The sequence below is a fragment of the Zasmidium cellare genome (genome assembly GCF_010093935.1).
Source record: "Zasmidium cellare ATCC 36951 unplaced genomic scaffold M409scaffold_22, whole genome shotgun sequence".
NCBI lineage: Eukaryota > Fungi > Ascomycota > Dothideomycetes > Mycosphaerellales > Mycosphaerellaceae > Zasmidium > Zasmidium cellare.
In genome coordinates this window covers 468592-495975 of record NW_022986966.1, presented here as the reverse complement: position 1 = coordinate 495975, position 27384 = coordinate 468592, and the positions used below count along the sequence as shown (strand labels likewise).

The window sequence follows — 27384 nt, the reverse complement described above, 5'->3', positions numbered from 1 at the left end:
TTATTGGTTTGGAAAATAACGATGGAGTGTTCAGATTTGAGATGAGTGAAATTGGAAGCTCTACTAATGTCTAGACGGCTGTCGGAGGATTGTGGCACAGATGTGGTATACAAGCCTAACAAAATATATATGATCCTACCCAAGCGTAAGATCGATCCACCCCAACGTCTCCCTCTCCAGCACATCCTTCGCTATCCTAGCCAACCCTTTCCTCTGCGCAACCCCACCCTCCCATTCAATCCACATCGCATCATAATACTCATACACCTCCCCCTGTCCGTACCTCTTATCCAAATACAAAGCCTCCAGCGTCGTCTCAACATGACAGCACGCAATGCCACTCTTCGCCCACGGGTCCACATAGTACTCATCCTCGAGGGAGGTCGTCGGGCCGTACTCCCGACAACTGAAGCGGATGACATGATCAGGCGAGGACCAGATTTCCCTTTGCGAGGGCTGCACGTCGCGCATGTGGCAATGGCGGATTGTGAAACTCCGGCGGGAGAGGGCGATGAGGGTGATGGGGCTGTGGTGGGAGATTGGGGCGTTTTGTTCGTAGAGGACGCCGGCGAAGGAGCTGTTTTCGTTGTTCACCGTCAGGCAGGTGAGGCCTGGGTGGAGGGCGTCGCGCTTGCATACCATGAACTGTGCGAGGAGTGCACGGCCGTGGAGGAAACGACTTCGCGATCTTGAGGCTAATGTGGAGTGGCCTGTGTTGCTTTCCACGTCGCCTAGGAGGTGGCATGTAGAGGCTCCGTCGTGGGTCTCGGTTACGACGGAGGCGGGCACAGGCTTCGGTGCATCAGGCTGACATGTCGTGGGCTCATATCTCGCATGAAGTGACCATGCCTCGATGTCCATATCTGCAGCACTGCTAATAGGAAAGCGGCGGGAGTTCGGTGCTTCACTGACTGACCACAGCACTATTCCTCGAGGGCTTTCGTGTCGTTCTCCCGACCTGCTGTTAGGGAACACCACGGGCATCAACCAGCCGATCCAGGACCAGCTTGCCATGGGCGAGGCTGCCGTAAGCCGCTTGGTACTTTGAGCCTTGCATGTCGACCTCCACAAAAGGGCACATGGCAGCCAGGTGGCTGGGAGACCTTGAATGAAGCCTTCCGCGCAGGTGCTTTCGAGGACTTTTTGAATGCTCGAAAAGGCGTAAAAGCGGTCTTCTGGGTGGAGCTCGTTCATGAAGCGCTCGGAGTACTTTTTGACCAAGGCTGTGTAGAAGTGGAACGCGAAAGTGGGCGGACAGTACATGCCGCCGACTCGCATGTGGTCGCCCGAGCTGTTGAACCAAGGGAGGAGTCGGTCCCGTCCACTTCGGTAGTCTTTATTACCGCCACTGCTGCTTGAAGACTGCATGGTTGAGCATTGCCAGCTGACGTTGTTCTGCTTTAGCCAGATGAGTCGGACGGAGAACAGCTCCTCCTGGAAAGTCCATGCTCTGGCAGGCCACAGGCACTTCTCCACGTCGACAGTCGCTAACTTCTTTTCGTGGTCCGCCAGCCGGCTTAGAGTTGGAAGACCGTGGATTCCAGAATCAGCACTCAGGTTGTCCAAGGCGATGATTGTGCAGAACGATCTTGCGTAGATGTAGGCCATCTGCTGGACTTGGGAGTGCTTCGATCTCGGATCGTCCTGCACGATACAGAGTCGATCGCACCAAAGGTATCGTTGGCCGAGAAATCCAGTCAAGAACATGGCATCGCGGACAGTTCTTGGAAGGCGTACCTGAGATGCTCGGCCCAGAAGTGAACCAGGCTGTTGCAAGTCGGTGAGATTCGAGACGCTTGTCTTGGCCGTTTCCACCCTGCCCCAAACATAGCTAAGAGCCACATAGCTAAGGGTGTGTCGGTAAGGTACCAGACAACAATCTTCGATATCGATCAGCCAGAGAGGACATCGATCGTCTTCCCCGACCAATGGCTCGCAGATACGGTGCGCGCCATCTTTCTCGCGATGATGTGCCTCACAATTTCGCAACCAATTCCTGAGACGGAATATTGTGAGGTTGGTGTTGTGTATCCGTGCATATGTGTTCAAGCGTTCTCCACAGCCTGCTAGGAAGGCCTCGATACTGGCGCCATGGTCACTGAGAGGAATAACGGAAGGGCAAGCACGCCGGCTCGCATAGCTACTGAGCAGGTCCCTCCTCTTGAAATAACGAGGCTTTCGGATGTTGAAGATCCTGGGAATTCGGGGGAAGACGTAGGCTAGCAAGTCTGCAGCCCGTGATATCGGCCCGTTGAGCGTAAAGGCGAGGAGGGCTCGAAGGATACGAGTGCCAAAGAAGAGGACGACGATTGCCGCTCCGAGGCCAAAGATGCCGATCACGAGCCAACGTATGATTTCACCTGCGCGTGAGGCAGCATTGGGAGCCATCGATGTTGTGGGAGTTCCCTTGTATGACAGTGGTCGGACAGCTTTTTCATGGTGTCGTGTTTGTCCAAGTCTGAAAGTGCGACTCGAAATGCAAATGTCAGCCTTTTTGATGGCCAGTGATCGTTCGGTCAGCCGACATTCTTGAAGGCGGCTTTTTCGCTGCCCTGGGCGGCCCCTGAGGTTGCTGCGACGCCCTCTGAACGCCACTGACACAGCGCCCACGTATACACGCCGCCCTTGTTCCTTGCATCAGTATTCAGCCCACGCGAGTCTAACTTGCAGTGTTGGCTCTACATCAACCCTTCACTTGACATTTGGTGCTTGCTAGGTATCGTTTGGTGCGAAAGGGATGAAACGACAAACGCAAGATATGGGCCTCTTTCTGTGTATTTACTCGACGAAGAAACAGTGTCGCCTTAGACCGGATCTTCAGGCTCTCTCAGCGCACGCCTCGACAGTTTATGCCGAAGTTGTATTCCATACTGCGGCAAATGGATCATAATGGGCATCCACATGACGCTCATACTCCATGGAGCTAGACCTCGTCAGTATTGCCAACATTCTTGTTGAGACGTCTTATACTCACTTGACCACGTTCGTCACAACGTCATCCCCATAAATGCAGCGGATGAGCGCCAGCATTCCATCGATGCCCGAAGACACACCAGAAGTTGTCCAGATGTTTCCATCGGTCACCCATCGAGCCTCAGGCACCCAGTGGACTTTGTCGTTCGTCGCTGTAATGCTCTTGTACGATCGCTTGTTCGTCGTGGCATTCCTTCCATCCAGAACACCAGATTTGGAGCACAGCAATGCGCCGGTGCAGACGCTCAGAAGGTACTTGAGCTTAGGGTATCGGTCCCTGATGAAGTGGATAGTACTGTTGAGGTATGGAGATCGAGATCCGATGCCTCCAGGGACGATCAGGACATCTAGATCAGGAGCCGTCGTGAGAGTCGTCGTCGGCAGGATCTGGAAGAAAGTGCTTGAGTTCTGGGGAATCATGCCCGCGCTTGAGGGCCGGGTTGTGACTGGATCAAGAGTTTCAGAGATGAGATGGATGTCGAGCTTGTACAGGGAGCCGACGTAGTTGAGGGCGTCGAAGGGGCCCGAGAAGTCAAGGGGTTCGAAGGCTGGGTAGACAAGATATTCGAAGCTTCGGGGGAGGTCAGGGGAGTCGTTGGCCGGTGTGGTGGTCGTGCCTGACACTGAGGGTAAGCTGCAGACCAAACTGCTCATATCTGTTGAAGACTTACAATAGGCCGGCTGTTCAGATGGCGTACGATCACACTCGGCTGCTGTCTGTGGGAAGTGTGCTGCGAATGCTGAGAGCAGCAACAGAGTGGCACTTGGAGGTATCATCTTGGGCCACTTGGAAGTCTGTGTTCGCTTCTCTTTGGCAAGACGCCCGAGATATATACTCCCCGCCTTACTTCTTGCGCTGGCAACCGCAGTCAGACCAAGATGGCAGGAACTCGTACATCGAGTAAGGAAGGTACAAAAGCTGGAAGTTACGAAGCGCCTAACATGGGAGGTAGCGACCACCATATGCCACCGGCATGTCAAACTCGGGTGTCATCCATCTGCAGGCACAGCGACTTGTCAGCGAAACGGTTAGAGGCTGATATCGTCGTACGAAACATCCATCGCCTTAGCTCGACTCAAAAACTACCACGAGAGGAAATGATCACAGCGTTTTGACTTTGGGGCTGAAGTGAAGGAGGTCTTTGTCTGCCCAAGAAGGAACGACGCCCAATGGAAACGTGCTCAAAGAAAGAACCTGCTCAATTTTGCCAAGACGAGAGAGAGCACCTGCCGCTGCTGGTAACATGCAAGGGTCGGAACATGGCGAGAATTGCCACCACCTTCCGACCTCCTCGAATACGATATCGAGATAGGACTCACAGCTGAAGCCTGACTTTCACTCAGAAGCGTCCCTTGGTGCGACGACGACTTTCCTCAACACCACCCCGTGGAATCTCGACATGGATATGGCGACGACGTCGACAATGGCCGACATGACTGGCATGAGAATGGCCACCTCATCAGCTCCAACGGCGACTTCTTCGGCAGCGATGGATATGGGAGGAATGAGCGGCATGGGAATGGGCGGCGGCGACGCTTGTAAGATCTCGGTATGCTGAATTCGAGATGCTCGCAGTAGAGGCAGCGCTGATATTCAAATCCAGATGCTCTGGAACTGGTACACCATCGACTCCTGTAAGCAACAATCAAATCAGCTCGCCAGAAGAAGAAGTACTGACCTTGTCACCAGGCTTCCTGGCCGAAAGCTGGCACATCCGATCGTCTGGCGCCTTCGCGGGTTCTTGCATCGGCGTGATTCTGCTCGTCATGGTCCTAGAAGCCCTTCGTCGTGCATCCAGAGAATACGAAGCGTTCCTCATTCGAAAGCGCCTCACCAAAAACCCACCGGCATCCCCAGCGCGCTCCACCAGCGACAGCGACAATTCCAACGAGAAGACCGGCACTGCACTCGCTCAACCAGCGTCATGTCCAGCCTTCGTCAAGCGCCAATTCCGACCTACGCTGTTCGAACAGCTCGTCCGGGCCTTGCTGCATATGCTGCAGTTCGCGGTGGCGTACTTCATCATGCTGCTTGCCATGTACTTCAATGGCTACATCATCATCTGCATCTTCATCGGTGCTTTCCTTGGGGCGTTTGTGTTCAGCTGGCACAATATCGCACTGCCGTATGTCTTTCACCCATCCTCCTGCTGTGTGGTAGCTGACGATTTCTAGGGGCGAGGAGCGTGAGATCACGTTCTGCTGCGGTTGAACTCCTCTCGAGAAGGATCTCCGGAATACCCGCGTGTTTGATCCGGCAGGATCTATCCGAGAAAGAAGAGGCAGGCTGGTTGCACGATGGTAGCAACCGTAGCCCGGCTAGATCCCAAGTTCTCCACAGTTAGTTCCCAATCGATTGCCGTTCCTATGGGAGGACTATGTGCAGATGTCACCAACGGAATATGACGGTCCTCTCACTAACTCGGTAGCAACACACATCCAGATGCCGTGGAGATAATCCGTCTAATAGCAAAGCAATTTATCAGCAATGCTAAGGTCCGGTCACCGTCCCGCGCTTCCACCACCAAGTCGTATCGGCCTCACCTCTATACAACGACAAGGCTCCTGACATCCTGGATAGCTCTTGAAGCCGCTTCTTGGCCATGGCCTCTTTTATCGCCTTGTTTCTAAAGATCTCTTGGATGTCCTTGGCTTTTTCCTAGATGCGTAAACGAAGTTCTCGTTTTCTTTGAGAATGTCCCGGGAAAGGTACGAGGGGTGGCCTACTTTCTGACCCTTCTGACACGCAGCATTTATCATCAAGATGGGGCTGGTTGGTGAGGCAAGCGAAAGCGTAAAAGGACACATCACCATCTAACCCCTGCGACGTCGTGACTGTCCATGGCATACTGTGAACAAAGCCATCACTTTGCAATGCAGCCCAACAAGCTCGAAATCAATCGCATCATAGCCGCCAGATTTCGCAAATACTCAGCTTAAAGTGGTACCTCACGAAAGGAAAAAGGAGCTCAATGGTTGATGCGTGCCTGCCCGTGGACCCACCATGATTTCATAAGCTTCGGCAAGTTGAAAAGACCGACGTCTTCGCGCATCTTCCCTTGTCCCTATATACTAAGCAGGGCTGAAGGATCGAAGGGACGATATACATATATATATATCGCTCTCTCTCTTTTTGGATCGATCAGAAGAAGTCATTGCATTCACAGAGCAGATTTTGAGATATCAAAGAACGTCCCTTCACTACGACGAACATGTCCAACCAAGCAGCGTGGATCGATGGCAAGGCCCAGAAGCTTAGAGTACGTCAACGACTTTTTCTTAACAACAGCACTCACACACTCATCATACATATGCTAATCGTTCATTGACAGGTCGCTTCCGCCGACTTGCCCAAGCCTGGCCCAGACGACGTCGTGATCAAGAACCACGCTGTTGCCATCAACCCCGTCGACTGGAAAATTCAAGACTACGGCGTGTTCGTGCAGTCCTGGCCAACCATCCTCGGCGAGGACATCGCTGGTGAGGTGTATGAATTGGGTGCGAATGTGAGCAAGTTCAAGAAGGGGGATCGGGTTGTTGCGTGAGCTTGAAGTGCACCTCTCCCAAAGGTTCGGGTGTGCTGACGATGGATTCGCAGCCATCAACTCTCCCTCGTCACCGGCAAGCCTGAAGATGGCGGTTTCCAGCTCTACGCCCGCGCTGCCGCGGTCTTCACCGCCAAGATCCCCGACAGCCTCTCCTACACCCAGGCCTCAGTGCTTCCCCTCGCCCTGGACACAGCCGGCCACGGCCTATACGACAGCCGCGAGAAAGGCTTCATCGGCCTCGACTACCCCTCTCTGACCCCAAAGCCCTCAGGCAAGACCATCCTCGTCTGGGGCGGGTCCTCCTCCGTCGGCGCGCTCGCCATCCAGCTAGCCACAGCATCCGGCGCAAAAGTCATCTCCGTCGCCAGCAAGCACAACCTGGACTTCCTCAAATCCCTCGGTGCCGTCGAGGCGCTGGACTACAACACCCCCTCGATCGTAGACGACGCCGTCACAGCGATCAAATCCGCCGGCGGCGACTTCGCCGGAATCTACGACGCCATCTCCACCGAGGCGTCGTACAAGTTCGTCCTCCCCATTGCCGAGAAGCTCGGCGGCACACACGTAGCCGTGACTCTGCCCGCGCCAAAGGAGTTGCCGAGCGGTGTCACGGCTGCGAATGTGTTCGCCGTTAACAAGGACGTCAACGGCCGACTGTGGGAGGAGTATGTAACCCCAGCGCTGGAGCAGGGCAAGTTGAAGGCGGTGCCGGAGGCGTTTGTCGTGGGTAAGGGACTTGAGTATGTGCAGAAGGGATTTGATACGAACAAGGCGGGTGTGAGTGCCAAGAAGGTGGTTGTTGAGTTGTAGAGATTCTCTCTTTCTTGCTGGAGAGCAGCTCGTGTTCGGGCTTTAGATAGCTTTCCATATGAATGACCATATTTGTGAAGTGATGATGTGGTGTTTTTGTAAGTCATCTTCTCCCAATAATTGAGGCTGTCGAGGTAGGTGTGTCGGCGAGGCCGCACCAAGGCGTTTCAGCCTCCTGCCAGCAGTGGTGGCGGTGTTGCAGAGCTCGCAGATCCGCATAAAGCCTTCCTCCCCCCCCCCCCCCTCTGGTCTTCCTCTCGAGTGTGAAAGCATTTTCCACGGGTGATGATTGGAGATTCGTCATGTCTCAAGTTCAGAGCGTCTCATCAGAGGAGCCTGTTGACATGCAAGAACTCCAGGACATCCCGAGCCGCGATAGAGGTGGCCCGGAAAACAACCAGATTTCTGGTAGCAGCGCAGCCAACTCGTCTGCGTCAGAGCAACACATGATCGTCTCGATTGCACCAATCCATCCAAGCAACATTCCCTCAGGCCCAACAAACCAATGGCGTAAAGTCCTCCAGAGCCCCGAACTCATCGGCATCGTCTCCCTCACAACCCTCGCCTTGACCATCATCGCCGTCGCCATGGCCATATGCTCGACTCTATGGGCCTCCAAAAGCTTCACATTCGGCGCCTGCGTTAGCCTGGCCGTAAGTGCAAACACAACCCGCCTCGAGCTACCTACCGCACTGACATGTCGATCAGCAAATCGATCGATTCACGCGGTCGTGCAACGACACCATCGCAGGCGGCATCCCTGCGTTTGGTATCCGCCAGCGCTCTGCTGACATTGATTTCGAGAACGACAATTTCGAGTGGAGCTGGAGCAGGGATCATGGGTACAGTCGACAGCAGTTCTTGAAGACCTCATCGCTGCGGGAATTCGTCTCTGTGACCTTGCTCTTGGTCCGTGGCTTCATCGCTCTCGCGCTGAGCTGTTTTCTGGACCCACTGCCGCCGGGATCGCGATTTAGCAGTCGATATTTGTGGTCAGAGGGCTCTTTGCTCCTGCGAACGTTGGGCATGTTTGCTGCTTTGTTCTGGTGTGAGATTGCATTTTATGGGCTGTATCCGAAGGACACGGTGGCTTTTGTGGAGATTGTAACTGTTCTAGTGATTGTTGGTATCGGTTCGGTTCTGTCGGTTCGCTGGAGGAGGCTTGGGTTGCGAAAGCTGAAGGAGGGTTGAGAGTGGCAGATGGCGAACGATGGTGCGAGCGTGGGAAGAGAGGTATGGCTGTGACGAGATATCGGGGAGTTTCATATACACATGTCAACGGGTAATGTCGCTCAATGCAGGACACCAACAGGAACGAATAACACTGTACTTCCCTATGCCTGCCTCTCCTTCTCCTCCATCTTCCTCCTCGCCGCCAGAATCATGTCCTCCCTCCGCTTCTTCAGCGCATCAGCTCTTGCGTTCTTGTCCGCACTCCACGCGTTCCTCTTCTGCTCCTCGCTCGGCACTGGCTCTTTGCCCTTCCCGCTGACTCTCGTCTGCAGGTTGTATCTCGTGATCAGATCAGGCAGCGGGGCATTCGATTTCCTGCCTGATGCCGTGCTTCCACTCGCATTCTGCGTCGTCGCCGGTGTGGGTATGTTGGGTTGGAAAGATGGTGGAGGCGACTCCAGCCCTCTGCCGCCTAGCACACGTTCCATCGTCGCCTCCACATTGCCTCCATTCCGTTGCAGGTCCCACGCTATGCTCCTCCGATCGAGCTGCGGGAATACCGAAGATACCTGCTCGATCTTGCTCACATCAATCGTGTTGCGCCGCGAGGTGGATGCGCCGGGCGTGGAGGGTTTGCTCATGAACCAGCGGATAGCGAGGAAGCCGACTACCGCCACGGCGATAAGCTGAGGGATGTTGATGGACGTTTGGCCATCTTGTGCCATGGCGTGCGCGGGGAGTGGAGTGTATGCGAGGCACGTGGAGGGTATCGCCGGTGGTCTCGTGAGTGATATACAGCAGCGGATACCCCAGCGGTGATTTCAGTTGATGCTCCGTTAAATGTTCGAGGCTGTGAGAGGTATTGTAGTCCAGCAGGCTTGATGCACAACCCGGATTCCGCGTGTGGTAGGTATCGTAGGTGGGTGGGGAGAAGATGCGTTGAATTGTTACGCTGATGAGTCTAGAAGTCCGCGGTCGGCTTCACAAAAGTGGCTGACTGCGCCACATCTCGGCACGTGCTCGGCTCGACTCCCCGGATGCCGAAGCCTCATATGTACATAGATGACTTTCAAAACGATTCTCTCCGTAGTGAGTTGCACGGAACGTATTCCAAGGCACTTGTTATCAATGCCAGTTGTGTTTTGCGTTCAAAGGAGCAGGATAATGCGCAATATTTGGCAAATACGCTCGAGAGTACTCAGCTCCGCGCCCTTTTGAGGGCAACAACTACCCCATGGAAAATTACACTCGACTTGAGCCCTCGCTACCTGTTTTGAAATACACCGAAGACATGCTGCGATGGAACTGCGGCGCAAAATAACGTTTCTTGGGCAGATTCACATCGATACCCAAAAATGAAATCGGCCATATCTCGCCAGGGATGGACGGGACGGTGGACTCGATCGAACAGCAAAAGGACGACACCTGAGAGATTCGAACTCTCGCCTCCGAAGAGACGGGCTTAGCAGGCCCGCGCTGAATTATCGTTAGCCATGATATGGTGATTTTGGCGAATGAGGGAGCTTACCGTTAACCACTCCGCCAAAGTGCCAATGTGCTGTGATTGGTCAAGGGAACCTTTTATGTTGTATATAAAAACTCAACGACTGATCTAGAGCGAAACGAGTACCGAAAACCAAAAAAATCATTTCGAACGAACGAGTTAGCAGATATGTCAGTTTCACAATGAAAGTTCTGCTACGACCATAGAGGGCAACGCATGCATGGGCGGCACGGGGAACATGAGAAGGGCAAAAATTATACAGCACCCGGTACTCCCGCAAGGTCTCCCACAACAGTACTAATCAGGCGCTCGACCAGTTGTCCTGAGAGAGCAGACGGGATCTCCAATTTTGAGTCGGCTTTGGCTGTATGTATGAGACAGGAGTGTTCAGAGTATCATAATGGTTTGAATCAAGCTATACGAAACGGACCTTGGTACGAAAACGAGGGCTGAGACGCAGCAGTCGAGAATTGATCATTGTTGTTGGTACTCAGGACACCAACGACACGTCGATAGTGAAGTCCTGTACGCATCTGTTGGCAGTTCCGTCGACCGCGAGATTCTTGGGAATTCGATCACATTCGTTCATGGCTCTGACTGCCTTCCAAAAGTTCAGGCTGTCGACTCGCACAATCTCATCTTATTCGCCCTTTGTACGGAAAACAACGACAATATTCGAGAACATTCGCATCCCAACATCCTGAGGACGACCTCTCGAGGATATGATTCGTGCTAGTCATGGCGTGGATGTTAACCCTCAGCTTCACAATATCTTCGGGAGCAGCCGCACTGCCTAGAGTGGAAGTTACCATGATTCACACTGATTCAGCCCTAGCGTAGCTGAACTCGAGCCATGGGATATAAAGCAGGGCTGTTTCTCGATAGAATCAATGCACCATCAATACACCATCAATCGCAACCTCCACCAACCCATTCCACTTCGCACATCATGGCCACCGCGGAGCAAATCAACAAGCTCGTCGAAGCTCGAACCCAGAGTCTCAAGCAAGCTCTCGAAGACCAGGATATCGCGGCAATCGTCTCCTGGCACGCAGAAGAGTCCCAATTCTTCGATCCATGTGAGCAAATCCCCTCTCCCTTTCACTGCCATGAGCTGAAGCTAACTTCCACCAGTGCGAGAAGTCGACGGCCTCCCACGCGACAAACTCCACGACTTCTACTCCGTCCCGTTCAACAACTTCAACTCCTCCAAGATCCTCAGCTCGAAGTCGACTGCATCGACGCCCTTCTTTCAAGCGTGGGAGATTGTCGGCGAATCGACCGCGTTGGTCGACGATCCGCTCAATTCGGGGGCTAAGATCGGGCACAAATTTTTGGCGAACCTGGTCTCTTTGATTTGGTGGGAGTGGGAGGGGGAGGGGGAATGGACAGGCGATTTGTCGGAGGAGTCGATCCGGAAGTGGAAGATCGTGAAGCAGCATGATTATTGCGTGCCACAGAGAGCCAAGGAGGCCTGATTCGGTGGCGATGTTGCCCAAATGTGAGCGCCGTGGGTCCTTCGTCGTCCGTTAATGAGTTTCGTATGTCCTCAGAATGGAACGAATACTGCAACAAGTTCTTCATGTCTTCTCAGACTTCAGCAGATCCTCGACGTACGCAAGATGATCTCTCTCATCGTGTACTATCCGAGCGTATTCCAGTAAAGCGCGATGCATGTACACCAACATGTCTTCCTTTCTCAACACTGCATTGGCCCACTTCTGTCCATCATTCGCGATCTTCTCACCAGCAACGTCGTGGCCACAAGTTGATCCAGTCCCAAGAAAGTAGGCCATGACATCGTAGAGCCCGTCGAAAGAAATGTCAAGAGGTATGTAGTGCTTCCAGGCAAATAGGCGGGAGTCATGCCACTCCGTGAAGATGGTCGCTTTCATGACAGCGCTGTTGCTCTTCATAAACGCACGGAACCGGCCAGAAAGTGTATTGCCATCAATGTCTGCGAGGTACTTCCACTTGAACTGTTGGCCCATTTTGATCGAAGAGGCAGCATGATAGTTCTGATGGAGAATGGAGCAAACTTTCTTGCCCTGTGGTCCGTTGCACAGAATCTTGCTGAGGCCAACATCAGCCGTGCGAGACAGCCAATCTGCCAGCGGTTCTTGAGTCTTCGCCCTGGCACTGTCACTTGTTAGCTTTCTACCCTCAGATTCCATATCTGCGTTGCTGGCGTTGAGATGTGAAACGAAGCGGTGTCGATGGAACTGCTTCCAAGTGTCCACCCTTGCATGGCCTCCAGTCGCAGCACCTCGCCAAACGAGTCCATGGACCTTACTGTTCCAGGGAAAGTATGAGCTCCAGTCGCCACGCCAATCTTTGCCGCTGAACAGCTTGTTGTCACTGTAGTAGGCTGGCTCAGGGAGGAGAATGTCGTTGTTGATGCCGAGCTTCGCCGCGCTGAACACGGGTACCAGTGATGTGGTGAAGTCGACGCTGGCAGGCTCAATCAGGAATCCATGCTGTGCAATCAGATTTGGGTTCTGGCAGATGTCCTTGGAGGCGGTCACGTTTTGAGTGAAAGCATTTTCCAGACTGTGCGGTGTAGAATCTGCCTCCTTCCTCAATGGTGAGTCTGGTGCGCAGCTGTTGCGTAGGCCTTGCCTGAACTGATTGATCTGCGTGGTCCACTTGGGCTTGTTTCTTGAATTTGCTTTCGAATGTTTCATCTCCGGGTAGTCCTGCACAAAGCTCGCCGTAGAAGCAGACGTCATCTCCTGCCTCTGCGTATTTGCGGCCGCCATCCTCTGATCAATCGACTCCCACGGGACCAGGACTCTCGGCTCATCCAGGCCATTAAGGGCCAGGTCCATATCAGGCAGCTCAGAGGATATCTTCCTCAGCATGTCGCCCCAGACTCTAGTCCTGAATCTGTCCTGCGGCACCTCCATCACTCGTCCACCCCTGACTTTGGCAACAGACTGCCACCCTTCAAGTGAAGCTCGAATTGATGTGGGATCTATCGCCCAAAAAGGCTCCAAGTCGCGGTAGATTTGATCGAAGAATTCTTCGATGATGATGGCGTCTAGCGATTGAGCTTTCTTGTACCAGCGATCGAACCAAGGGGGTGGGTGTCTTCCTCGTCGAGCCCGGTATGCAGCCGCGCCATCTTCGATGTTATTTGTCCTCTTCTGTATCACCGTTGAGTATGTATTGTCAGCATGACGTACGATCGAGTCGATTGAATGACCCTCGTCTACTTCGCAGCGGATATTGCTTGTTGAGGTGTTCAGAGAAGCGAGGGGCAAGCTCTGAAAGACAACAACGCCCAAGCCGATGCAGCTAACGAAGTATAGGAAGGCCCGTAGCCTCATATTATCACCCACGAGCGGTGCATCTAACTCCAAGGGTACGTGAGAATTTCAAGTAGTATTTGGCATTCATGTGAGAGGTGCAGTGGTGAGGTTGGCAAGGGGAAGTTTGTACCACATGGGCGAATTTGCGAGCCACTTCGCGCAAAGCCCGAGGTGTGACAACAAGTCTATTACCAGTTCCCACGTGCGCTAGCTGCAATTTTTGTGCGACCTGCGCGACGGATAGATTGGCAGAGGGCGCTGAAGTTTAGTGGACTCGGTTCCGTCTTGTGATGCAAGCCAAGGGAGGATCGGCGTGATGTGGTATAGCATTCAGCCGTTCGGTGCTTGGCAAACGGAGTAAAGTGACTTCCAGGGACCACTCATTCTCGACAAAGATCATTCACTCATCGCAGCCGCTAATGCTTCAAGCCGAGAAGCAGCCTCCGACAGTCTTGTAGCCTCCTCAGCCTGCCCTTCGCCAAGCGTCTCAACAAGCAACCTCATGGTACCAGCTTCTTGCTGCATGAATTGTTTTCGGCTCCGATTGCTGCGTGCTTCAAGGGAGCCCAAAACTTCTCTCAATAGAGGCTGGGCCTCATCAAACTTCTCCTCTTTGACCAGAACAGCAGCCAAGTTGTACTGCTCGCGGCAGGCGGCATCAAGCCCATCAGCCGCAATGCGGGCTTGCCAGATGCGGCGATAGACTTGTTCTGCTTCATGATATTGGTGAAGTGAGAAGTACGAGACGGCCTCAAGCTCCATTGCGTCCAGGTCAGCCGAAGGTATGGTGGTCATTTCGTTTCTGCTTTCAAGACTCTCGCTGTTGTCGACTGTTTTCAAGGTCAGCAAGCGGCAATGCATATCATCCGAAGGCTGCGCACTGGTGAGCTAGGCTAGTTATCTGTATAATAGTATGGAATACTGATTTGTGTAGGAAGGAGACTTGCTAATAGCGAAGAGAGCACACTCACAACTCCAGGTCGTGCGGCACAGTCGCAAATCCCACGTATGCTCGAGCCCGTCGTCAGCCAATTGCATAACAGCTTGCATCAGGCAGCAAAGGTACATTGAGACATTGCTTGCCACTGGTGAGCAAGGTATTACCAGGTCTCCTCCGACGCGAACGATGTCTCGCCGTGCATCGCAACGCCCAGGACATGATCCAAATGGCTCATTCCTAGTTCGCACTGCTGGCTCTGTGCAAGCAGTTGAGCCATCTTGACAAAGTTCTTGATTCGTCGCCCACTGAGGTTGTGTTTTCCGAGCCGCTTGTAGTCGTCTTCGGACAGGACTGAAGTACCAAGAAACGTCTTCCAGACTGCTGCCCGAGCAGCTTCATCTAGAGCATCGTAGTGCAGAGTGAGATGTATCCTTGAGTGAAAGGCTGGATCGAAGGTGAGCAGACGATTGGTGGTCAGGATGAGCACTCCCTTGTAATACTCTAACAGCCGCAGAAATACTGTTCTCGTCAGTCACACGTTGAAGATATTCTCAAGCCAGAAAACGCACCAGCAACTCTTTGATTTAGCATCAAATCATCGTCAGAGCGTGTCTCCAAGAAGGCGTCTGCTTCATCGAGGAGCAGGACGGCGCCCCAACGGGCAGACAATTCCAGAACCTTGCTCAACTCCTCTTCGAGGCTAGATGCGTAGGTACTGTCCAAGTCACTCACCGTTGCCGCAAAGATCGGAATCCGAAGATGCTCAGCAATGGCCTCTGCCGTCAATGTCTTGCCAGTACCAGGAGATCCACTCAGTAGAATCACAAGCCCTTGCCCTGCAATGAGGTCAGCAGAGTCGAGCATGGACTTTCTGGGCCCTTGGTGGGCGACTTGCCTTTGCCTTGAATAATGTCGTCCATTTTGCCCTTGTATGAGGGATTGCTGTCGATGAGTGCTTTGAGCAATACTTTCCTATCCTGCGCCAAAACAAGACGATCGAAGGCAAATTCGCTCCATGTGATAGAGCGAATGTTGTCAGCTTCAAATTCAGCCCATTGCTTGCTGGTCAGATCGTAGCCTCGAATGTATGGGCTGAAGAGTACTAGCGACTCCGGCGCGAAATTGCCTGGTGATACTTTGTTACAATCTGTTTCAAATGGTTGGTTTCTTGTGCTCACCGTCTGCTTCAGGTGCCATCTCGTTGGGGAGAGGTTCAAGCGAAATACCGTGGGACACGTATTTCCAGTACCTGTCACCATCAACGAGGATTCGTCCTTCGATCTAGACATGGTATAAGCACAACTTCCTCATGCGATCTTGAACTCGGCGAGCTCTTACGAATCTTTCACGACAGACACCAAACCGCGATAATGTCCAAACAAAGCCATTATACTGCATGTACTTTGCCTGATTAAGCTCCACAATTCGATGGCCTCTACTTCGCAGCTTATGCTCAAGATCTTCTCGTTGCGCCTCGTAAGCAAGTGGTATCCCAGGCAGACTGATGATCTTTCGACTGCCCTTGAACTGATCTATTTTGAAACACGATTGACGGAGGCCGTATTCACTGCCATCGAAATCAATGTACTCCGTCTCAACGTGAAAGTTCGGGGTTTTGTCGTTGACATAGTCGGTGGCTACAATGCGCTGGGCTTGTTCGATTTTGCGTGAGCGAGTCACGATCACAGTGCCGGGCTCGTACAGATAGTCCAAGAGGTTCCAGGTGACCACGTTCTGTTTGGCCATCTCATTGAACTCATCAGGCTTGCCGTTGAATTCCTCATCAAGAGCGCTGCATAATGCCTCTATCTCCTCACCCAAGCGTGTGCCAGTCGATGCCTTTGCCTCGTCTCGAAGTGCATCCCATTTGTGGAAGAACTCTGTAAAGGGTGGCTGGAACTTCCCTTTCTGCAATTCTCTGGCAAAGCTTGGATAGCCTTTGAAGACCCTACGGAGCAACGTCTTCAACTCCAAGCTGTGCACCACGATGGAGTGCAAGGTCAACGGCCTCTCACGAAGCTCGTCGGTGTCCTTTTTGAACCGCAAGGCTATTGCCGACATGTCCGCGTACTCCTCCTCGACCAGGTCATCAGGATATTCCTCCACCCAGTTACGATAGCCATCTTCATCTCGAGGCCCGCGATATAGCTTCGTCACCAATCTCTTCACGGGGGGTAGATCTCCTTCGACATCGCTGGCTTCTGACGCTGCTCCAAGCACATCGTCGAGAGAGGGTAAGCCCTCAGGAGCAGCAATCGAATCTTCCTCATCCTGGTTCGCACTTCTCGGGGCGGCTGGGCGTTGACGTCGGGCGCTCCTGGGCTTTCTCAAGGTGCGTGTTAGGAAGGAAAAGGGATCGACATCTGACCTGCTGTCCGTGTCGCTTGCACTGTTCCGGCGGGATGATGCCGACGACGACGACATCCCGGCTTCAATTTCCGCAGGATCGAACTCAAAGTTCACGACACCACGACAAGCAACAACACGATCGGAAACGATCTCAAGGCAGTCAATTCAACAGTCCCGACGCGAGGAGAGTCTCGTCTGATATACTGTAACCGACGCCATGTTGTTGAGGCCGCTCAGCTGAATGCCAGCGCATCCGTGTCCCCACGCTCCCCTGCAAGCACACTCGGCGCATGCTTGGTCGAGTCTCAAGCGACAGCGGCAACGAATGACTCCTCAATCATGGCGAACTTCGAAATCATGTGCTCTTCAACTATCTGGGCATCTCAGACTGCCCCGGCTGCGGCCCTCCGCAGACTCAACAGAATAGCCCGCCATGGAAGGAGCATCATCGCCAATCCGAGAATTGCAAAGACTGAGTAGAGGCTGGATTGGAGCCCTCTTTGAACTGCGACGAGGGCTTTTCGACGATGATGGAAGATTTCATGGGACAGATCCTCACATCGAACGGCTTGCTCAAATCTCAGCTGGGCTTACGAAGGCTATTCAGGAGAGCAAGCTCGAGATTTGCGACCAAGAAGAACTGGACAAACCAATGCATAGCATGGATGAAGAGTTCGACGCACCCTTCTCGCCAGTGAAAGAGTGCATAGTCAGGGCCACGCTGGAGTCAACCTTCCTTCGCTGCATGGGCGAACTTACCAACAGGTTCGTTGACGCTGGGGCCAGTCTCTCCATTGCCGGGGTTTTGATCATTCAGAGCATGGCGGTGGAGACTGGGCAACCTTTGCCAGCACTTACGAGTCTGCAGCAGCTTCTGTGCGACTCCGCATTTGAACCATCGCCCATGATTGATAGCTTGTACGTTTACAAGCCTTTCCCGTATCCAGAGCATTGGTTTCGCATTCTGGTCCTGTCGCCAGCCCAGAAAAGGGACGACCCCATCAAGTGTTCTCTGGCGTTTGAACTGCTTTCAAGCAAGGCGAATTACGAAGCACTTTCATACGCTTGGGGCGATGAAGCAAACAAACGCACCATCTACATAGAGGACCAACCATTTGAAGTCACCTCCAACTTGTTTGGCGCTTTGAAGGAGTGTCGATACATTGGCAGAAAACCTCGAGTGCTTTGGGTAGACGCAGTATGCATCAACCAACGAGACGTTGCGGAGAAAAACGTACAGGTGCAGAACATGGCTACAGTCTACCAGCGGGCCAGCAGGGTCTTGGTCTGGGTCGGACCTATCAGCAACACCAGTGCGATGTTCTGGCAAGTACTAGATTTGTATCGTACCAGGAGAACCCTCTGGCAAGCCGAGCATCCTGATCACGACCAGAGTCACTTCTTCATGCCCTTACATCTTCCCGTCCAGGCACGTCTTGCTGTAAACAAGTTCCTTTCTCGATCATGGTTTGGGCGTGCTTGGGTCATCCAAGAAGTTGTCCTGGCAAAAAGCGCTATCATTCGTTGCGGACATCGCGAAATCGACTGGGAGACATTCAGCTATTTCGTGTGTGATTTCCGACATGCGTATGTGACGGACACGTGCGATAGCGAATACTCTAGGCCTAGGCGGTCTCTAGGATTGTCGGGAAGATTCCACCACAAATACAACGAAGCACTCGACGGCTCACGACTACTCAACCTGCCAGCCGCTGTTCTAGCGTTCCGCTTCGCACGTGAAAAAAAGAGGAGGCTAACGTTGTGTGAGCTTCTCACATACTCTCGTGTACAATCCTCCAAGGATCCCCGCGACAAAATCTACTGCATATTAGGTCTCCTGGACGCCGAGGAACGTGCACGCCTACCCACGCCAGACTATTCTGCACCTTTCCAGAGCGTTTTCTGTGCTTGGACAAAAAGCTCCATCATCGAAACGGGCACACTGACGCTGCTCGCCGCGGTATACCCTTGGAGGAGCAGTCGTTCACTGCAGCCCAGAGACCTCCCCAGTTGGGTCCCTGACTGGCGATCCGACCATCCCGACCCTACATTCAATACTTCGCGGATGCTACTGGAGTCTTTCCAAATCAAAGAGTCCTCGATCTTCAATGCAGGGCTATATCGCAAATCACCATACCCATTCAAGTTTCTTGTAGATGACAGGGTACTGTGTGCCCAAGGCATTCGGCTGGGCACGATTTTGACATTTCCTGTCAGCGGTCCGATGGGCTTCCAAATTTCTGATGATACTTCACGCACCCTCGACGACAAGATGCGACGGATGTTATCCGAACACAGACGGGCATTGATTTATCTGAAGCAGTTTGTACGAGACGAATTTTGGCGGACAGTTTCATGGGACAATGCTGCCAAAAGTGTTTTCAAGGCATTGCTGAGTAGCCGACGCATTGGGCACGACAAATCTGTGTTTGTGAATGGCTGCCCCTTCCCGCCCACTAACGACCAAGAGGAAGCCGTGCTCCTCGCATATGGCGAGGAAGACTATCGATTCGAAGACGACTTTCAAATCAGCATGCTGGGCGCCATGGGATCCGTTGCACGCCTATCTTCAGGGCACCTTGGCTCCTTCCCTCCAAGGGTAGAAGAAGGCGACGAAGTGGCCATCCTCTTCGGCCATGACAAGCCTGTTGTGCTTCGTGCATGTTGCGGTTATTACACCTTTGTTGCTGAGTGGTAAGTGACGGCACCTAGCTGACAGAGAAGCTCTGACTTTCGCAACAGTTATGTTCATGGAGCCATGGACGGCGAAATCGTTCGAGATCAGGAAGCCGGCAAATACGCAGTTGAAGAGGTTCAGATTGCGTAGACGACGAAAGCCATAACTGTTCCTAGTCTCAGATCAGTTTCTTGTGGCCGGCACATGTAGAGCAGATCCCGCAAAAGGGTCATCGATGTCAACCCGAGACGAGCCAGTCCATACCTCCACCAGCAAATACCTTTGCGTCCTGATTCATGTGTTGTACATGGACATCATCGAACAAGCCAAGTCGGCCAGGCCTTGAAAGAACAAAGTTCAGATGAAGCTTCCAAGTAACACTGGTCGTCATACTCTTCGCAAATTCTGGTACGTGCTTCTTTGAGCTTGGTATTGCTTGGTAAGTTGAGCTACGGTTCGTGTTCTTCCCAGCTGCACTACTGGCCAGATTGGAGTTCGAATCGCCAGTCGAAGGATATCCATTTTGGGATGTAGCACTGACATCGTCACTACCATCTGCATCTGAAGGCTGTCACTTCTCCGCGGCGATTCAAAATCCAGCGGTCAGGCTTCCCACACCTCTACCACCTGATCTACTCGTTTGCCAGACCGTTCTTCACCTACTGCAGAGATACGATGCAGCCTCTTTCCAAGCTCTGGCACCAGCATAGAGCTATGCTGCCAAGTATAGCATTCCGGCACGTAAGTGCCGATGGGATTCCGCATATAGCTTATACTCCACGCCACTGGAGGAAGATCGTCTAGTCTTGTAGCTATTGGTTTGCCAAAGTGGTAAGAGCGACGTCACATCGGTGTGATGCGACCACTTCATGCTTTGAGCTTTGATACGAGCGACATCATACTGCTCGTGTCAACTTGCCGGTGGCCGATATACTGGTTCTTGGTGCTGTTGTCAAAGGGATATAAGGAAGAGCGAACATCAGCATCATGAAACAGTATCAACGCATCAACAACACAATCCAAACTCACCGAACCCAGTTCCCGACATCACAGACCATCTACAACAGCAAAAATGAAGACCACCATCATCTCTACCGCAGCGGTGCTCTCCCTCGCTTCCAGCGGCCTCGCACAAACCAGCGAGCAGTCGGAGCCATTCCAGCTCATCATCAAGAGTGCCGACAAGAGAATTGATGGCAAAATCCTCGAGGCGTGCCACGAGGGTGCGGCCATTGAAGGTCTTTGCACTGTCAACGCCGAAAAGCCTACAGCATACAACACCTTCCAATTCAACACCACCTCAGGACAAACCATTTCCGACAAGAACCTTGGGCCAACTGGCCTCTTGACCTTTGAACTCCAGGCTGACAAGCTGAATGGTAAGTAGACACAATTTTTCGTCGTTCGATTGATTTGAACTCCTCGATAACCATCTTGCAGAGTCCGAACCCCTCACCTTCTTCTCCGACCCTTCGACGAACGTGGCTCTCCCACTCTTCGAGCCAACGCAAACCGGCCAGCAAGTCGGTTTCGACACGGCCAACTGCATGCACGTGCAGTCCTCCCTCGACGACACCGTGAACCCACCAACGAGCACAAAAGTCCGTGGACTGTACCGCTGGTATGTCTGCAAGACGAACTTCGAGGGCTACGTCTACGAGACCTTGGCTTGGGTGTTGGGCAATGGCAAGCCGGAGAACCCATCTTGTCAGAAGGTCGATGTTGTTCGCCAGTTTGAAAAGATCTAGAGTGATCGGGCAATGTCGATATGAGATATGTACACATAATAATTTATTGGAGATGTGCAACGACACAAGATTCGCTCTCGCGATCCTTCAAGCAGTGAAATGCCGCTTCGGGCATAGAGTTCGTCCGCAGTTTTGAAGGATCAGTCAACAATAAGCCCCTAGAACCTCTAGACTTTTGCTATACCATCTTGCCTGCTTTCCCGTTCCGGTTACATCTGCGAGAAGAAAGATGTAGCAAGGTGGCTCTCGCAAGACTAACTCATTGCAACAAGTAAACGACAAAACACATGCTCCTGTTCTGTGGATTATTAAGCATTCCATATACTCTGGCAACACGTGAATACAACGATCAAAAATCTTCTCCATCGTTTGCCCACAAACGGCAATCTGGTAGTACAACGTCTGCCCAATACGGTCTTAGTGAAGTTAGCTATACAGCGTTCAGCATTCCGCATTGGGAAGTTGTCGGAGAATTCTCGCAAGTTACTAATCCGGTCTCATGACGATCGGCAGTGTATCTCCAGGATGTGAAATACAGTGAACGAGTTGTGTTGCTGGTATTCTCGTTAAGGAAATCATCAGCTGAATGACTGTTGCAAGCGAGAGCAAGAGTCCAATAGCCACACATCACTAATTGAGCAGAGCGCGTACAGACGGAGTTGTGCAAGCTCTATGCCGCCGTTCGAATTGGTAATACGCACGGAAAATCGGAAGAATTCGGTTTTAGTCCACGGGCCTCTCAGCCATCGAGCATTGAATTTCTGTAGGGCTCTGAGCATCACACATAGCAATAGATAAGATCGGTTATCCCGTCGGTAGATCCAGTGGGACGCACGCCCGCAGACTAAGAGGGAAATTCGAGGGAAAGACCGCAAATATGGGCCTGCCAAGCACGATGAAAGCTATCAAGATTGTCGAGACCGGCAAGGCTGAGATTCAAGATTCTCCGCTGCCGAAATTGAGAGATGGGACTTTGCTTGTGAAGAATTCCTGTGTGGCACTCAACCCGACAGACTGGTGAGGCAAACAGATCTCCTCATCTACTTTCCCTAGCTGACGTCCACAATAGGAAGCACATTGACTGGATGCCAACCCCCGGAGCAACAGTCGGCTGTGATTTCGCCGGAGTAGTTGTAGAAGTCGGCCCAAATGCTGGGACCAGATTCAAGAAAGGCGATCGTATTGCCGGTGTAGTCCATGGGGCCAACACTCTCCGCCACGACAGCGGGTGCTTTGGTGAATACACTGTTGCCAACCCAAAGGGCTCATTCAAAATCCCAGACAATGTCACCGACGAGGAAGCGGCTGGAATGGGCGTGGCGACTGCCACGATCGGCTTGTGTCTTTACCAGAAGCTCGCTCTGCCGATGCCAGGCTCGATCCCTGCTGAGTACCCGATTTTGATATATGGAGGAAGCTCAGCCATGGCTAGCGTGGCGATTCAATATGCGAAGCTGTGAGTTCTGGTCGGGTCGAGGTGTTCTTCTTGTGCTGATGATAGAACAGTTCGGGAGCCAAGGTCATTACGACTTGTTCGGCCAGGAACTTCGACTTCGTCAAGTCTCTGGGCGCGGACGAAATCTTCGACTATAACGATCCTGACGTTGGTAAAAAGGTGAGTTTTTCATACCTACCTCCGTTTCGACAATAAAGCTGATTCACTCTCCAGATCCGCGAAGTTACAAACGACAAGCTCTACCACGTAATGGACTGCATTGGCGACGGTGGAGCCAAAATCTGCCTGGACTCCCTGTCTTCGTCTGGCGGCCAGATCGCCACTATCAACTCCCGGGCCATTTACGACCGAGACGATATTCGACTGAAGAAGGTCATCGCCTACAGCGCAAACGGTGAACCATGGCGTATGGCAGGCAACGATTTCCCAGCAACAAAGGAAGAGACCGACCTTGCGAACCTGTACTTCCGCCTGAACGAAAAGTTGATGGGCGAAGGCAAGGTCAAGGCACATCCACCGAAGACGGGCCAGGGGCTGGAGGGAGTTCTGCAGGGCTTGGATGAGATGAGACAGGGCAAGGTCAGTGGGGTGAAGTTGACTTACAAGATCTAATGATAGCGAGCATGATCGTGGTATAGCCAAGTTGCATAGCGAATCAATCGTTTAAGTCGAGACCGGTTGTACTGGTTGACGTGGCAGTCGTCGTTTCGTATAACAGTCAGCTTTCAATGCGCGGAACACCGAACTCCACCTTGATCGATCGATCTGAAGACCTTCTGTTCGTGTCTCAGAGCATGGTCGCATTGTCGCTACAGCTCATCGCGTTGTAGGATAATCGGCGACCTTGCCGAGAGATCAATGACCATATCAGAACACAATTGGCAAAGCCAGCCACGCATGTCTCGCCTGCGCCACTCCAACCAACATCTCTGGTTAAAGCAAGACGTTCAAAACCCCTGCTCAGCTGACCTTGAAACACAAGCCATTCTCACAGAGAAGTGCCACAATTCCCGGAAGCGACCACGCCATCTCAGCAGAACCACGGCTCGCCAACGGCTCGGTTTGCCGTGTGACCCAGCCCAGAAGCGTTCCGGAATCCTGATTGAGTGCCGAACTTTGGTGGTTCTCCTCTCTCTACCAAACTTCGTCGCAACGGGTTCAACGGCAGACGCTGCGTGAACGACTGTTCCGTTCAGCGGCGCTTAGCATGGCTGTGCTTTGCCGCGGCTTCATTCGATCGCGAGGCAGGACAGTGGCAAGGAATACCGACATCGTTGCTGTGATGTTGATCGTTTCACATGCAAGGACATATAGTGACCTTCGTTGACCGTCTGTCTGGAGGTCTCAAGGTATTGACTCGTCAGCTCTGTCAAAGAACAAAGAATCGAAGACATGCCGGGTGCTTTCCCACCTTGCCCAGGTCCACCGCCTACCAAGCCATTACCGCCGTTGCCGTCCAAGTGAGACCAGACGTCAGCAGGACGAAATCCTTTGTCAATTGTCAGGCGGGGCAGACCAAGATTGACGGCATTAAATCCAGAGGGGTTGGACACTTTCCCGGAGTGGCCTTGAACGTCCTCGTTATACTTGGAGAACGCAGCCATGAGTACCATCTTCGACAAGAGTCAGCAACCCAATTGCATCTTCTTCCAATTGCCCGCCGATATCCGCAATGTCATCTACGATTCCGTCTTCTACGAACCCGAAGGTGTCAGCGTTGATTTCACCAACCGACGAAAGGACAGAACAAAAGACACCACATTTGCTTTGGCCATAACCTGCAAGGAAATCTACAACGAGACGCGCGACCTCCCGTACTGGCTCAATATATACCACTTCCAGGTGCCAGTGCTCCAGAACATGGAAAGCATGTTCACGGCAGCGGGTCCTCTGTCGGCGTGGCCGGTACCACAGGGGGATCCGTTTGGGGCAAGAAGGAGAGACCTGCAGCTACCAGAGGGAAGCAGCACCATGAAGCAGAAAGCGCAAGAGTTCGTCTCCTCAGCGACACGATCGCCGCACGCCCGAGATATTGCCGACGACCTTAGCAGGGCGATCGATCAAGAATGGGTTATGTTCAAGCTGCGGAAGGTCCACGTCCATCTCGGCTCGCAGATCAATCACACCTTCGTGGAGAGATTCTTTCATGCTTGGAATGAAGTTGAGACCTCGCTCTGCCGGCTCAGAGCACGTGTGGACTTGCGAATCTCGTTCGAGCTGAGGGTCAGCCGCTGGCTCGTCGTTGAATATAACTTTGGAGTTGGAAAGCCGGAGGAGACGTTAGCGGAGATGGATAATTGCGTTAGGGTGGATGGGGCCTTGACTTTGCCTGAGATTTCGACTATCAATGCTGTGCGACTTAGGGTGTGGCGCACTTTCTTCGAGAGGGACTTCAGGGGAAGCAAACCTGTCTCATTTTTGGCTTTGCCAAAAGGCAGCGCTGTCGCTCTGCCATCGACTTGCGGTAAGAGAGCAGAGGAGCTTATGCACCGCATAGCATTCGAGGGAACCGCTCGTTGACGGCATCGCATGTCGGTCAGTCATTAGCTGAGAGACTGTCATGGAAATTGCTGAATGACGGCGGAAAGATCCTGTAGCATCATGGAATGTTCGAGCTGGTCTCGACTTTCTTCCTAGGCCCATAGCCTTCACCTTCTCAAAGAGCAAACACTCGAATGGATGTTGTTTTGTCTTTTCTGTCGTTGCAAGACAAGTATGCATCAAAGAAAGTAAGTCAGCACATATAGTCCACCAGGCCTAGTACTGTATCAGAACAACTCGCAGACTTAGCTCAGCAACGCCAAATGGCTCGCAAGAAGAACCCATCCCTCCCAACATCCTCCTTCGCTCACATAAACGACACCCTCGACGCCGCCTTCGCGGACCTGCACCTCCCCTCCAAAAACCCCATAGCCTTCCGGCGCCTCGCCGAAGACCACATCTCCCGCACGATCCCAGCACCAGCCCTCCACAACATCTGGCACGATCTCGATTTCCTAGAAACGCAGGCCACGATCGCCTACGATCGATTCCTTCTCCTGCACGGCGAGAAGTTGTGGGAGACGACGTACGCGGATCTGCAGAGCAAACCGGCGTTTCAGAGACTGGTTAGGAGGTACTTTGTTTGCTTGTTGCAGATTCCGAGGAAGGAGAAGGAAAACGAGCTGTTGCGAGAAGTACTCCTGCCCGTGGAGGAGAGGCCTAGGAGTTTCAGTATTCCAAGAGACAGCTGCGAGGCGAAGGCGGAGTGGTCTCAGGAGCGAGAAAGGGAGAGCGACGCCGCGGAAAGAGATGAGGAAGTCGAGGAGGAGATGGCCAAAATCACCATCGGCGACGACTCCGCTCTCGAAAATGGAGAAAGTGAAGAAGCAAGTCCCGAGCGTGGCATGGAAGACTCCTGCTCTGTGTTTTCTTGCGTGATCGATGGCTGCGACGAAGTGTTTTCGGATGCCGCTGCTGTGAGCGATCATTTCGATCGAGCGCATCCGTTGTAGTTTGGCGAGCTTGAGAGATTGTAGTTTGTCTGTGTTAGCGGTTGGGGTCTGGTAACATGGGGATTGCACCGACTCACAGGTACCGGGTACTTGATCGAAGGAGTGCATCATAACAACACCCAGACTCGACCAGTATCGACGTGGTGAGGCAGGTAAGGGCAATGCAAGGGTCAACAGAATGGTTTCAGGAGGTAGCGACTGTGACTCTGATACAGAGGGTAAACGAGATTCGTATTGAGGGCTCGTTCAAACCAGCTTCATCCAATCTTCCTCCTTCAAACAACTCTTTCCTCAAGAGATCGTAGGGCTGGAAAGACATTCCATCACAGTAGTTACTGTAGCGCACACGCAAGGACCTGAATCATACATGTCAGCACAACTATTCTTCCCGCAGCGACATATCACTTACCTGGCACTTCAAAATCCACCGTCTGCAACGCACACCCTCCACAATCCACACCAACAGTCTTCGTCGTAGGAAAAGCCGTAGCTCCACAGTCCTGACACCCAGGTGTTGTCTTCGTCCCAGTAGTGGTGCAGGTCGCCGTAGGATCATCCAAAGTGATCGTGCCGTCCTGGCGGCGGACGTGAGTCTCGATCGAAGGCGTGATGCTCGCAGCGCAGGAGGTGACGGTGGAGGTCCGGTCAGACTGGACACCGGTGGGCGCGGCGCAGCGGACCAGGTCGCATACTGTTGGGTAGGGGGTGTATAGCCAACAACCTTCGCAGTCGACGTAAGACGTCGCGGTATGACCTGGAGGACCGAGACAGCATTGGGGGTCGGGAGTGAGCGTTGTGGTGCAAGAGGGGAGGGACTCTGCAGTTGTGAGAGTGGCAAGGAGGGCGATGGCGGTGGTAACTTTGAAGGACGGCATCTTGGTGTGTGGTCGAGAGTTGACGTCGACTGCCTTGTTCGGGTTGGAGCTTCAAATCTTTGCGATCGATAGATGTGGAGGTGTAATGCTGCAACATTGTGGTAGGCATCCAAGTCCTTTTTATGGTGTCCAATCGTCGCACAACGAAAAGTCAGCTCTTGGTTCGGCGCCATATTCAATTCAGCCCTCCTCTTGGCCGCGATGTTATTACCATCCCTTTCTTGGTCGTGCGAAGCCACAATCGAATGTGGCAGTTTCCAAGAGCCAGTGAATGTCCAGATTCACGTTTACTCTCCAGTCAGCTCCCGTTCTACGATGGCAGCTGTATTCGTATCCTGCGCAAAGCCTGCTTTTTGCGCCGCAGGGCTGGAAGTATCCGAAACGGAGGGCCTGATTCTGTGCGACCAAAGGAAGCTGGAGTCGCATCTTGCTCGTCTGCAGAGCTCGTACTGAACGTTGCACATTCATGTTCGGGTGTCAAATTTGTTGGGATCTTTCGCCGTTTACAAGCCATTACTCGTCCAAG

The 27384-nt window shown here is 52.8% G+C and overlaps 13 protein-coding genes and 1 non-coding gene across 14 annotated transcripts; 7 read left to right on the top strand and 7 right to left on the bottom strand.

Moving 5' to 3' along the window:
• Positions 1 to 135: 135 nt before the first annotated feature.
• On the bottom strand, positions 136 to 2388 carry M409DRAFT_24356 (uncharacterized protein; the record flags this gene model as incomplete). Its single annotated transcript, XM_033807207.1, has 1 exon — positions 136 to 2388. One exon carries the CDS (start codon positions 2386 to 2388, stop codon positions 136 to 138), a length of 2253 nt encoding a protein of 750 aa, XP_033666393.1.
• A 459-nt stretch (positions 2389 to 2847) lies between these two features.
• Positions 2848 to 3627, bottom strand: M409DRAFT_36928 (uncharacterized protein; the record flags this gene model as incomplete). Its single annotated transcript, XM_033810640.1, has 2 exons — positions 2848 to 2923; positions 2975 to 3627. The coding sequence occupies 2 exons, from the start codon at positions 3625 to 3627 to the stop codon at positions 2848 to 2850; spliced, it is 729 nt and encodes a 242-aa protein (XP_033666392.1).
• Positions 3628 to 4478: 851 nt separating this feature from the next.
• Positions 4479 to 5148, top strand: M409DRAFT_36929 (uncharacterized protein; the record flags this gene model as incomplete). The annotated part of the gene is made up of 3 exons (XM_033810641.1): positions 4479 to 4523; positions 4578 to 4608; positions 4664 to 5148. The coding sequence occupies 3 exons, from the start codon at positions 4479 to 4481 to the stop codon at positions 5146 to 5148; spliced, it is 561 nt and encodes a 186-aa protein (XP_033666391.1).
• A 1037-nt stretch (positions 5149 to 6185) lies between these two features.
• Positions 6186 to 7331, top strand: M409DRAFT_24353 (uncharacterized protein; the record flags this gene model as incomplete). The annotated part of the gene is made up of 3 exons (XM_033807206.1): positions 6186 to 6233; positions 6306 to 6514; positions 6572 to 7331. 3 exons carry the CDS (start codon positions 6186 to 6188, stop codon positions 7329 to 7331), a joined length of 1017 nt encoding a protein of 338 aa, XP_033666390.1.
• A 302-nt stretch (positions 7332 to 7633) lies between these two features.
• M409DRAFT_24352 (uncharacterized protein) lies at positions 7634 to 8522 on the top strand (the record flags this gene model as incomplete). Its single annotated transcript, XM_033807205.1, has 2 exons — positions 7634 to 7984; positions 8040 to 8522. The coding sequence occupies 2 exons, from the start codon at positions 7634 to 7636 to the stop codon at positions 8520 to 8522; spliced, it is 834 nt and encodes a 277-aa protein (XP_033666389.1).
• Positions 8523 to 8665: 143 nt separating this feature from the next.
• M409DRAFT_24351 (uncharacterized protein) lies at positions 8666 to 9229 on the bottom strand (the record flags this gene model as incomplete). Its single annotated transcript, XM_033807204.1, has 1 exon — positions 8666 to 9229. One exon carries the CDS (start codon positions 9227 to 9229, stop codon positions 8666 to 8668), a length of 564 nt encoding a protein of 187 aa, XP_033666388.1.
• A 694-nt stretch (positions 9230 to 9923) lies between these two features.
• M409DRAFT_t42 lies at positions 9924 to 10056 on the bottom strand. The gene has a single exon. It is a non-coding gene; the product is annotated as a tRNA-Glu (tRNA).
• A 901-nt stretch (positions 10057 to 10957) lies between these two features.
• Positions 10958 to 11486, top strand: M409DRAFT_55881 (uncharacterized protein; the record flags this gene model as incomplete). The annotated part of the gene is made up of 2 exons (XM_033813124.1): positions 10958 to 11087; positions 11143 to 11486. 2 exons carry the CDS (start codon positions 10958 to 10960, stop codon positions 11484 to 11486), a joined length of 474 nt encoding a protein of 157 aa, XP_033666387.1.
• Positions 11487 to 11588: 102 nt separating this feature from the next.
• M409DRAFT_67303 (glycosyltransferase family 90 protein) lies at positions 11589 to 14114 on the bottom strand (the record flags this gene model as incomplete). The annotated part of the gene is made up of 2 exons (XM_033817338.1): positions 11589 to 13239; positions 13768 to 14114. 2 exons carry the CDS (start codon positions 14112 to 14114, stop codon positions 11589 to 11591), a joined length of 1998 nt encoding a protein of 665 aa, XP_033666386.1.
• Positions 14115 to 14419: 305 nt separating this feature from the next.
• Positions 14420 to 16320, bottom strand: M409DRAFT_67301 (uncharacterized protein; the record flags this gene model as incomplete). Its single annotated transcript, XM_033817337.1, has 5 exons — positions 14420 to 14778; positions 14829 to 15095; positions 15155 to 15385; positions 15438 to 15540; positions 15598 to 16320. The coding sequence occupies 5 exons, from the start codon at positions 16318 to 16320 to the stop codon at positions 14420 to 14422; spliced, it is 1683 nt and encodes a 560-aa protein (XP_033666385.1).
• Positions 16321 to 17269: 949 nt separating this feature from the next.
• M409DRAFT_55878 (uncharacterized protein) lies at positions 17270 to 19435 on the top strand (the record flags this gene model as incomplete). The annotated part of the gene is made up of 2 exons (XM_033813123.1): positions 17270 to 19302; positions 19351 to 19435. 2 exons carry the CDS (start codon positions 17270 to 17272, stop codon positions 19433 to 19435), a joined length of 2118 nt encoding a protein of 705 aa, XP_033666384.1.
• Positions 19436 to 20357: 922 nt separating this feature from the next.
• On the top strand, positions 20358 to 21033 carry M409DRAFT_55877 (uncharacterized protein; the record flags this gene model as incomplete). The annotated part of the gene is made up of 2 exons (XM_033813122.1): positions 20358 to 20664; positions 20726 to 21033. The coding sequence occupies 2 exons, from the start codon at positions 20358 to 20360 to the stop codon at positions 21031 to 21033; spliced, it is 615 nt and encodes a 204-aa protein (XP_033666383.1).
• An 877-nt stretch (positions 21034 to 21910) lies between these two features.
• Positions 21911 to 23101, top strand: M409DRAFT_24346 (uncharacterized protein; the record flags this gene model as incomplete). The annotated part of the gene is made up of 4 exons (XM_033807203.1): positions 21911 to 22050; positions 22103 to 22489; positions 22540 to 22648; positions 22703 to 23101. The coding sequence occupies 4 exons, from the start codon at positions 21911 to 21913 to the stop codon at positions 23099 to 23101; spliced, it is 1035 nt and encodes a 344-aa protein (XP_033666382.1).
• A 1800-nt stretch (positions 23102 to 24901) lies between these two features.
• M409DRAFT_55875 (uncharacterized protein) lies at positions 24902 to 26858 on the bottom strand (the record flags this gene model as incomplete). Its single annotated transcript, XM_033813121.1, has 4 exons — positions 24902 to 25246; positions 25342 to 25485; positions 25561 to 26189; positions 26393 to 26858. 4 exons carry the CDS (start codon positions 26856 to 26858, stop codon positions 24902 to 24904), a joined length of 1584 nt encoding a protein of 527 aa, XP_033666381.1.
• Between the last annotated feature and the right edge of the window lie 526 nt (positions 26859 to 27384).